The 12,039-nt window shown below is 40.3% G+C and overlaps 1 protein-coding gene across 1 annotated transcript in view; it reads left to right on the plus strand.

Annotated features, from left to right (window-relative positions):
• The window catches only part of otofa (otoferlin a), a 479,852-nt gene that overhangs the window by 237,387 nt on the left and 230,426 nt on the right, over positions 1-12,039 (plus strand). The window contains exon 5 of the mRNA XM_068017769.1: positions 2,337-2,551. Coding sequence (XP_067873870.1) covers positions 2,337-2,551 — 215 coding nt within the window. The remainder of the gene's footprint in view (positions 1-2,336; positions 2,552-12,039) is intronic.

Raw genomic sequence — 12,039 nt, forward strand, 5'->3', positions numbered from 1 at the left:
TCAATTGAAAGTTCGAATATAGATGGTAGAATGTGATGAGCATAATTTGATGCTGATAACGTCTCCAACCAGATGGAACAATGGGTTATATGCAGGTGAGGTAAACATGATACCGCTGCAATACATAAACCTCTGCTTGAGAAACAACCAACCATCCATTTCTGGCAGAATCAGATATTTTATCTTTTTACAATTTCAAACAGTCAGAACTTACTTCCAGAGTTTCAAACGATTTGTGATATTTGTAACGTCAAACTGTCTTAAACTAATGCCTGGACATTTAGTCCTTCAAATTGCTTGAGCTATTTTCCTCGCAACAATGCTGGATCACAGCCACCAGTGACCTTCATTGCTGAACCCACCAGAGTAAATGTGGTCAATGGGAGGTCATCTCATCCATATGCAGGCACCTTCCTACCAGAAGGAGCCTGGGCTGGATTGGGGGGTGGAGGGGGAGGGGGCCGGGCGGGTTGGTGGTGGTGGGTATGGTTACTTTGTCCCTTCCTGCCCCCAAGGAAGTGAAATGTATCCCTAGTGGCCCCAAACAAAGGACCCAGGAACCCCCAAAGTAAGGCTGGGACCTGGTTAATCTGTGACATTTCCTAGCTTCCTGCTTTTCCTCTGTACGCCAGGCAGCATAACAGCGTCACTTTTCTCAAGAGTTTTCTTTAAACTTGGCAGCAAAAAGAGAACCAGCTGTAGCCAAAAAGTGTAATTGTTGTCAATAGAATATTGTATATAATATGATTCTTTTTAAATGTATTTATTATTGTTGATTAACCAGGTTGAATGGTCAATACCTATAGCGTAGGTGATCTGTAAGGTTGAAAACTGTACAAGGGAAAACAAGACAAATCAGAAAGTAGTGTTGCCAAGTCTGGATTTTAAACAACTGAATGTTGAAAGAGATAGAAAAGGCTGGAGGTAGTAAAGAGTTCCAGTTTTAAGAACCTAGGAAGGATTCAACTTGAGTAGGAGTTTGAGTAATGAATCTTTTTCCATTTTTGATCATTCATACCCATTTACTGTGTACACATATGTTTGCAGTGTACATAGTGTTACACTCATCCACAACAAAACAGTTTTCCAGAATCTTAACAGCAATGCAGCAAATCCTCAATATCTGAAGGTAAATTCACTGGTCCTACAATCCCAATTAGGGAACCATGTTCAAAGGAGAGTGTGAGCTAAAAAATTAATACTACAGTATTGTGGTCCTGTTTCTGACTTGCAGAGGTCAATGAATTTACCCGCTGGATTTGTGCTCTCATTAGAAAGAATTTTTCTTGGCCAATCTGAATACAAACACAATGATTTCTGGGCTATTTTTCATGATGTAGCAGCCTCTTGTGGCAACAACGATATATCTGTTTAAAGGGGGAAATTTAGCAACTTGCAATGAGAGCAAAAGAACCACCATCCATTGATTCAGAAGAAGTAGAGGGGGTCCAAGTTAATTGATGTATTAGTAATAACTAATCCGATTGCTCTCTATAGCATAGTCCATTACACCTGGACGCATTGGCAATCATCAGAAACAATGTGAGAAAACTGTCGCCACTCCATATTCCCTCCAGCATGTTGATAGGATCCACCATTCTACAATGCAAGTGAACCAAAGATTAGCACTTCAATCTATATTTTAGCTGCCCTTCTCTCAACTGGTTATTTAGCATTGGCCTGTGCATACAGTGTCTATCATCTTCAGAAATGTACTGCTCAGAGCTTTCCCCAGAACTGTATGACTGAACTGGATTCATGCATGTTATCAAACAGGTAAAATTATTTCACTGTCACCAAAATGTACAGCTTCTGATCTATGATGATAATTGTACATACCTACTGCAATGTCCATGCATCTGTTTTGCAAAATTAACCTAAATATATAAATTCCTTAAATCCGGGAGTATTAAGAAAATCCTATCTGGACTACTTTGTGATTATGTCTTTAGGCATCTGTAGTATTTGAAATAAAAATGTTACTGAAACTGATTTGAACTGCTTCCTAATAATCAGTTACAGTTTTAACTTTGCTCTTTGAGGGCTTGCTAATGCTACAATATGTCCACATTGGAGAATATGATCCAGTGTCTGCTATTTGATGGATGACGATAAGTCAGGGTTAAATAAATAATAATTGTCTGAAATTAAGTCCCTTGTACTTTGCACCTTCGTCTGCATTAAACTGTATACATAGATTGGTTACCCAAACTCATTTTCCTTGAAGCTCACATCAATAATTGAAGGAAGAAAGTTGTAAACCTTTGCCTGGCCTGCATGTAGCAGACAATGCATTAAAAAAAAAACTGTTAATTTTTCCCTTCCTTTTTATCTAGACCTGTGTCTCCATTGGGATAAAGTACCAGGCAATAGATGGTACTGTTGGAGTCTGGAATGAAAATGAGTTCTTGGAAAATCCAAACCAAAGAGCAGAGCATGAGACCACCTTTCATTTTGAGACAGACAGTTTACTATCCGGCAGTGGCCAGAGTCAGGGATCAGGGGCCTCTCCAGGCAGATCCCACCAAAGTCTCTTAGGAGAAAAGAAAAAGTAAGTAAACTACTTCTCTTTATAAGAACAAGAATCCTACCTCTAGAAGTGTATAATATTCCAAAGAAGAGCTAAATGTTTGGGTTTAATTTTCCCTTCGAAGAATTTTCATTATTTTTGTCAGTTTTTAAACCGAAATAAAAAAGTACATTGTAGTTGCAAAAGAACTTTATTAGTAACTATTCCTTTCTACTATTTGTTTTGCTTATTCACTTAAAAGTGAAAGATAAAAGGAGACATATTTAATAACACTTGCATTAGTCATGCATGAATAGTTTACTGATCCTTTAGGAAGATACAAAGTCATAGTCAATCCCTACCAAACAGAATAATTTCAAACATAGTAAGGGTCCCTAGTGCAGGTGCAATCTTTAATTATAATAATTCTATGCCATCTCCAAGAACATGTGATTTATGGTCACCTTTATAGATCTGTGACGCATCAGTTGACAATCATATGTTGCTCCTTGCAGAAGACTGACATTATCTATTGAATGCATTTCATTCAAGACAGAGGGGACAGATATTGGGATTGATTTCACATAATGGTGTAGCTCAATTCTATATACTGAGGGACAAATGGAAATCTCAACAGAATGGGAAAATGTGATTAACATTCAATTTTACAGGAGTCAGCCCACCTTCGTAATTATTCACTGCACCGTGCAAATTCGGGCAGGTAATGTAAGATAGTCTACTCGTAGGACCAGAAAATGTGTAGGTAAAATTTAAAGGGAAGTGGGCAATTAAGGGGAAATATCAAAATAGAATAAAAATGCTTACCACCTTTGGAAAGATTAATAAATCATCTGATTCTCAGCATTGGGCAAAGTGGAAGGAGAGAGAGTTGTGATAGAAATTAAGGGAAAATAAACCAAGAGGGTCATTTTAACTTCACTGATGGTGTAAAACAATAATATCAGATCAGTAGCCTGTTAAATACCCTATTATATTTTCTTTTATATTCAAGCACGTAAATGTTTCTTATCCCAAATTGGAGCTTCAATATTTCAAGCAAATTGAAAAGAGTGTTTTAGCCCTTATGGCCCTAACTAAAGCAGTGAGTCACAGCATCATACATTGTAGAATACCCCAGGTTCAAACCTCACTCTGTGCTGAATTAGTTGACTTCAGTCAGAAAGTGGGACTGTTACAACCGACTCAGTCCTCTAGACCAGGGGGTGAAAAATTTATAACAAAAACAGAAAATGCTGGAAGTACTCAGCAGGTCAGGCAACATCTGTGGAGAGAAAAACAGAGTTAATGTTTCAGGTCTGTATGCCCTTTCAGCAGAACATTCAGAGACAGAGAGAGGAAGGTCAGAGGATATCATGAATACTTGACAAGGGGTGAGATTTGAAGAAGAGATGGGTTCAGAGGGAAGGGAAGGGGAAGAAGGATTCAAAGGGGTGTAGGTAACCAGGAGTTGTTGAAGCTTGCGATCCTACACACCTGAAAGGAAGAATAAATGCTTTTTATTAAAGAGGTGAAGAATAAAAGGAAACTGTGGACCAGGACAGCTTTGAGATGGAGTGAGTTGGTATTGCTGAAGAGAGAGGTCAAGAGTGTGCATGTGGCAGTGCATGGCATTGAGTGTGGATCTTAGGATGCAGCAAGAACAACAATTTGAGGAATGGTGAACTGTCTCGGAGATATCTGTGAAAACACAGACCTGAAACATTAACTCTGTTTTTCTCTCCACAGATTCTGCCTGACCTGCTGAGTCTTTCCAGCATTTTCTGGTTTTATTTCAGATTTCCAGCATCCACAGTATTTTGCTTTTGTACTGGTGAAAAATGTATCCTTTTTCTTGCTGAGCTCTAATATGTGACCCCTGCTGGAAAGTGAGTGGACATTGGGTGAGAGCAGGATCAGGTTTGTTTGCGATGTCCCCATGTTAGAATTGCTTCCTGACAATCACTAGCCAGGTTCTCTCACGTGAAAAATGCTTGTTCACAGTACTAGAGGATGAGTGGTGAAAGTGGAAGTAGATCCCAACATAAGTCAGCATCTTGAGAAAAAAGGAAAGCAATGGAGGGGGGGAAAAAACAAAATGCCAGTGTTCTTTTGCAGGTTTTTCTGTTCTTACTGGATTTACAAAATTATTATTGCTTAAACATTTAAGTGCCAATAACATCAGCAGGGAAACAGTGTTGGTGGATTTAATAAGCCCAACAATGTAAAAGATCTAAGTGAGCATCAAAGGAAATAATCATTAACCCTGAACGCTTCAGTAATTGTATCATGTTAGCTCCAGTTACTTCGCACCATCAAGTTCTGTAATTTCTTGAAGCCACTTCCTGCTGATGATATCAACAGCATTCACTGTTTATTTTTAAAGAGGCATGCTCCTTATATTCTTTTATAATTCTATAACTTTTACTGTTGTGTATCTTTACAAGTAGATCTTTAGGTTCTCTATGATTTTTATTTTCCAGTTCAGAATTTCATTTCACTACTTAAAATTGGACCCTCTGAAACTATACTTTTGAGTACATAATGCAGTACATAAAACTTATGCAGTCAAATTGAACTGCTGGATAGATAATTGTTTTGCTAACAGTGTGTATACATCACATTCAGCTTTATTGAGTATTTTAATTATTCAGGGGGTAGCTTGTAAACTGTTGGCTTTTGCATAGTGTTCTTTACAGTATTACTTTGGATTTAAAACACTCTAGGGTTTAATTTTCTTTGGTGCCCTATTTAACTTCACATAAAATTCATTTGTGCTCTGTTTTAATATATTGAAAATACTTGGCTCAATGACTGCATTAAATAGTACAGTAAGCACTGCATAGAAAAAAATTAAACCACTCAAAAACATTAAATACAATCCCACCATCATAATGTTAATGTATTTAATTTTTAATTTGTTCTCAGGATGCAACCAACACCTGCAAGGCCATATTCATTGCCCTGAGAAACTGGTGATGAGCCTTGAACTGCTGCAATCTTTTTGGTGATGGTGCTCCCACAGATCTGAAGCAGATCGAGGAGTGGAGGCAAAATGGATAATAAATGCTCACTCATATCCATGTAAAATAAATAGAAACATAAACTTTCTGGTGGTGGGGTTAAGTTTTTGAGTGATTTAGTGTTTAGCGTTTTTTTATGCACTGATTATTATGCTCATATAAAATTCCTTTCTGTGCCATTGGACTGACTGTATAGGCTGAATTTTCATATATACGCTCACACCAACGACTCACATATACACACTTACATGGACCACTCACATATAAACATTCACATCGACTACTCACACATGCACTCTCACACGGACAGCTCATATATACACACTCACATGGATTACTCAAATACATATTCATATGGATTACTCATATACATGCTCACATGGACAACTCACATATACACACTCACACTGACTACTCACATGTACACGCTCACACGGACTACTCATGTGTACGTGCTCACACGACTTCTTGCATATACACGCTCAGATTGAATACTCACATATACACTGTTACGGCCAAGTGAGGAGGGGGTCACAGTTGCCCCTCTTGCCCTTCCTCTTATTTGACCGCAACAGGGTTTATTCCTTTTTTAAAAAACAGTGGCTGTAATTACCATGACTGTGAGTGTTTTACCTTTTCCTTTTACTGTGATCATGAAAGAACCAATTGGACAAGTTTTCTTCAGTTTACACAGGAAAGAGGTAAGTTTATTCTTCTCAACAAGCTAAACCTATTTAAAAATAATTTTTTAAAAAGTTTCACATTCACACACACATTTACATGACAATCACATACACAAAATAATTGCAGAGGGAAAAATAGATTTTGTGGTTGGATTAGAGTCCAGAATAAATTGAACTTAAATACACAGTCTGTGAAGCGGATGATCCGGTAGTCTTCCGGCTGGAGCTGTATTCTTGAAGTCCTTGGCTGGTCAAAGTGCACTTTGTAGTTGTCCCACTTGGCTCAAGGCTTTCTTGGAGGCAGACTTGTAGTTGGTTCTCTTCCCCTGGTCACTGTCTGTAGCAATCTGTAGTCTTGGAGGGATTCACAGTCACAGACGGTTTTCAAACCTGTGTTATCTGGGGAGAGAGAGAGAGAGAAAGGGAGACATGCAACCTTTTTCTGCTGTACAGTCTGAGTTGCTGCTTGTCTTCTGTGCGTGTAACAAAACTTCAGTTCTTTCAGAGATGGGCAGATTGTCACATGGTTCTCTCAATACCCTTTGTTTTTAATGAGGTCCAAAGTCTAAACCCCAAAACCTCTCTCAGGTAGTGTTGTCAGTGTTAACCCCCTGGACATAAGAACTGAAGAAATAGGAGCAGGAGTAGGCCATTCAGCCCCTCAAGCCTGCCCCGCCATTCAATAAGATCATGGCTGATCTGTCTCAAGCCTGCCCCACCATTCAATAAGATCATGGCTGATCTGTCTCAGGCCTCAACTCGTCTTTCGGGCCTGCTCCACCTAACCCTCGACTCCCCGAGATTTCAAAAATCTATCTACCTCCTCCTTAAATACATTTAGTGACCTAGCCTACACAACTCTCTGAGGCAGAGAATTCCACCGATTCACCACCCTCTGAGAGAAGAAATTCCTTCACATCTCAGTTTTAAATGAGTGCCCCCTAATTCTGTAACTATGTCTCCTAGTTCGAGATTCCCCCACTAGTGGAAACATCTTCTCAACAGCTACCCTGTCAAGCCCCCTTAAAATCTGATATGTTTCTATAAGATCACCTCTCATTCTGCTCAACTCCAATGAATAAAGGCCTAACCTGTTTTGCCGTTCTTGATAAGACAATCCCTTCATCCCAGCAATCAGCCTAGCGAACCTTTTCTGAACTGCCTCCAATGCTAGTACATCCTTCTTTAAATCTTCTTCTTCTTTGGCCTCTTTGTCTCGGGAGAAAATGGGTAAGTGCCTCGAGATGGTCAGTGGTTTGTGAAGCTGTGCCTGGAGTGGCTATAAAGGCCAATTCGAGAGTGACAGGTGCAACAGATAAAATTGGTTGTCGGGGCTGTTACACAGTTGGCTCTCCCCTTGCGCCTCTGTCTTTTTTCCTGCCAACTGCTAAGTCTCTTCGACTCGCCACACTTTAGCCCCGCATTTATGGCTGCCCGCTGGCAACTGACTCCCACGATTTGTGATCAATGTCACAGGACTTCATGTCGCGTTTACAGACGTCTTTAAAGCGGGGACATGGATGGCCGGTGGGTCTGATACCATTGACAAGCTCGCTGTACAATGTGTCCTTGGGGATCCTGCCATCTTCCATGCAGCTCACATGGCCAAGCCATCTCAAGCGCCGCTGGCTCAGTAGGGTGTTTATGCTGGGGATGTTGGCCACCTTGAGGACTTCTGTGTTGGAGATACGGTCCTGCCACCTGATGCCAAGGATTCTCCGGAGGCAGCAAAGATGGAATGAATTGAGATGTCGCTCTTGGCTGACATACGTTGTCCAGGCCTCGCTGCTGTAGAGCGAGGTACTGAGGACACAGGCTTGATACACTCGGACTTTTGTGTTCCGTTTCAGTGCGCCATTTTCCCACACTCTCTTGGCCACTCTGGACATAGCAGTGGAAGCCTTTCCCCATGCGCTTGTTGATTTCTGCATCCAGAGACAGGTTACTGGTGATTGTTGAGCCTAGATAGGTGAACTCTTGAACCACTTCCAGAGCGTGGTCACCGATATTGATGGATGGAGCATTTATGATGTCCTGTCCCATGATGTTCGTTTTCTTGGGGCTGATGGTTAGGCCAAATTCATTGCAGGCAGCCGCAAACCTGTCGATGAGTCTCTGCAGACACTCTTCAGTGTGAGATGTTAATGCAGCATCGTCAGCAAAGAGAAGTTCCCTGATGAGGACTTTCCGTACTTTGGTCTTCGCTCTTAGACGGGCAAGGTTGAACAACCTGCCACCTGATCTTGTGTGGAGGAAAATTCCTTCTTCTGAAGACTTGAACGCATGTGAGAGCAGCAGGGAGAAGAAGATCCCAAACAGTGTAGGTGCGAGAACACAGACCTGTTTCACGCCACACCGGATAGGAAAGGGGTCTGATGAGGCGCTGCTATGCTGAATTGTGCCTTTCATATTGTCATGGAATGAGGTGATGATACTTAGTAGCTTTGGTGGACATCCGATCTTTTCTAGTAGTCTGAATAGACCGCGTCTGCTGACAAGGTCAAAGGCTTTGATGAGATCAGTGAAAGCAACATAGAGGGGCATCTGTTGTTCACGACATTTCTCCTGTAGCTGGCGAAGGGAGAACAGCATGTCAATGGTGGATGTCTCTGCTCGAAAGTCACATTGTGCCTCAGGGTAGACACGCTCAGCCAGTTTCTGGAGCCTGTTTAAAGCGACTCGAGTGAAGACCTTCCCCATTATGCTAAGCAGGGAGATTCCACGGTAGTTGTTTCAGTCACCGCAGTCACCCTTGTTCTTATAGAGGGTGATGATATTGGCATCGCGCATGTCCTGAAGTACTGCTCCCTCGTCCCAGCACAGGCAAAGCAGTTCGTACAGTGCTGAAGGTATAGCAGGCTTGGCACTCTTGATTATTTCAGGGGTAATGCCGTCCTTCCCAGGGGCTTTGCCGCTGGCTAGAGAATCAATGGCATCACTGAGTTCTTTAAATACGGGGACCAAAACTGTATGCACTACTCCAGATGTGGCCTCACCAACACCCTGTACAGTTGTAACAAGATTTCCCTATTTTTAAACTCTAACTCCCTAGCAATAAAGTCCAAAATTCAATTTGCCTTCCTAATTACTTGCTGCACCTGCATGCTAACATTTTTGTGTTTCATGTACAAGAACACCCAGATCCCTCTGTACTGCAGTATTTCGTAGTCTTTCTCCATCTAAATGATAATCTGCCTTTTTATTCTTCCTACCAAAGTGGATGACTTCACACTTGCCCACATTGAACACCATCTGCCAAGTTTTTGCCCACTCACTTAACCTATCTATATCCCTTTGCAGATTCTTTGTGTCCTCATCACAAAATGCCTTCCCACCTATTTTTGTATCGTCAGCACATTTGGATACACTACACTCTGTCCCTTCCTCTAAGTCATTAATATAGATAGTAAATCGTTGAGGCCCTAGGACCGATCCTTGTGGCACACCACTAGTTACAGCTTTCCAACCTGAAAAAGACCCATTGATCCTGACTCTCTGCCTTCTGTGTGTGAGCCAGTCCTCAATCCATGCCAACACATTACCCCCAATACCCTGAGCTCTTATTTTGTGCAATAACCTTTTATGTGGCACCTTATTGAACGCCTTCTGAAAATCCTAATACTCTACATCTACTGGTTCCCCTTTATCCACTCTGCTTGTTTTCTCCTCAAAGAACTCTAACAAATTTGTCAAACGTGATTTCCCTTTCATAAAACCATGTTGACTCTGATTGATTGCATTAGGTTTTTCTAAATGTTCTGCTATTTCTTTCTTAATAATGGACTCTAGCATTTTCCCAATGACTGATGTTAAGCTAACTGGTCTGTAGGTTCCTGCTTTTTGTCTCCCTCCTTTCTTGAATAGGGGCGTTACATTAGCGGTTTTCCAATCTGCTGGTACCCGACCAGAATCCAGTGAGTTTTGGTATATTATGACCAGTGTCTCCACTATCTCTGCAGCCACTTCTTTTAAAACCCTTGGATGCAGGCCATCAGGTCCTGGCGACTTGTCTGTTTTTAGTCCCATCAGTTTATCCAGCACCTTTTCCTTCATGATAGAGATTGTTACAAGTTCCTACCTCCCATTTCCAGCTTGTTCATCTATTATTGTTGGGATGTTTATAGTGAACTCCACCATGAAGACCAATACAAAATATTGGTTTAAATTATCTGCCATTTCCCTGTTCCCTGTTATTAATTCCCCACTCTCATCCTCTAAGGGTGCCATACTTACTTTAGCTACTCTCTTCCTTTTAATATCCCCTTCAAAGCTCTTACTGTTTGTTTTTATATTTCTTGCCAATTTACTCTTAGAATCAATATTCTCCCTCTTTATTAGTTTTTAGTCATTAGTTGGAGCATTGAGCTCAAAAATGCCAATGCTGGCCTCAATTCAGCATTACACAGATGTTACACACCAGAAAACGGCGCTCGTAGCTCTGAAAAACTGGGCACTATGGAGGCGAATCTTGCGGCCATTGAGGGGTTGACACTTGCTTGTGAACGCATTGAGCACTGCCATGAATTCTGTGGTGGGCCTCATCCCAAAGTGATTGGGACACACTGGACTTGTGTATGGGCACACATTGGGTGAAGAGAAGTTCACCTTTGTTGAGCAACACAACAATCCTCGGTCTATGACACTGCTTTTCAAGGGTCCAAAGAAGTACCATGTAGTATATTTGAGAAATGGGAAAAATGTGGTAATGAAAATGCTGTTATTACCTTAGGTTATCTAATAGGCAGAATACTAAGACATCTTGTTAGTATTAATCTAACAAGAAATGGTAGTGTTCAGTCTCTTGGATAACAGGTTAATAAACAGTATTTTCCAAACTGGAAGTCGTTTTTTATTTAAAAAGGAGAAGAATACAGCCAGTGAAATGAGAAACTGTGTTAAGACTACTTGGCGGTTATATTTTGTAATAGATTAAGAGGGTTTAAGCACAAGACCTATTACAAACCACTTTCTACATAACAATAAAGTAGAACTTGGTTTAATGTACAAACAAATTAAGGAGTAGAAGTTTGTCTTGCACAGTAATGCTAAGGGGGCATTATCACATCAGCTGCCAATTATATGCCCTGCTTAACATTCAGTTCTGTTGGAATTAATGTAATTAACTATTGGGTGGGAGTAAGGCAGGTGCCGATACAATAACACCCATTTTGCACTATCTTTCAAGATGATTTTCTACCCCTAAGACTGTTGTAAAAGCTCTCACAATTATGTATGGTACTACCAATTTGCATATCATTATACTAATGTATATTACTGGTAATATGAAAATTTTGCCAATATCACTTTGTTTTAATTTAATCACAGATCTGATGCTGATTATACCAAACCCCACAGAACCTTTAAAATGAAGACATCAGCATAGATGTGATCCTTTAAGAAATATGTCCAAGTTCATTTTACTAACTGCAAGGATTTGAGATTATGCTTTTTATCCTTTCTTAATTATATAAGCTGCAACTATAAAAGTCTTGTCAGGTTTATGCCTTGTTTACATACTTTCATAGGATCTGTCACAGGAACGGGTAGAATAAGATAGTTCTGTAAAAGAAAGCTCTCCTTAGAATCGTGGGACCTCGGAAGATGGATTTATTTAAATCTCTGTGGAAATAGTAGATTTAAAAAATATATAGTTAAATGTTCAGTAGTCAAAGTGTATGTATTAATAATACAGGTAATAAAAGTACTTCTGAATTTTATCAAAATAAGAAGGATTTTAAAAACAGGAATTACTGAAGTGCTTAAAACAAATGGATCTCTAGAAAATGGTGATTTTACTGAATATTTTTTCATTGGCTTTGCTCTATTA

This window comes from Heterodontus francisci, chromosome 3 (assembly GCF_036365525.1).
Source record: "Heterodontus francisci isolate sHetFra1 chromosome 3, sHetFra1.hap1, whole genome shotgun sequence".
NCBI classification, from domain to species: Eukaryota; Metazoa; Chordata; class Chondrichthyes; order Heterodontiformes; family Heterodontidae; genus Heterodontus; species Heterodontus francisci.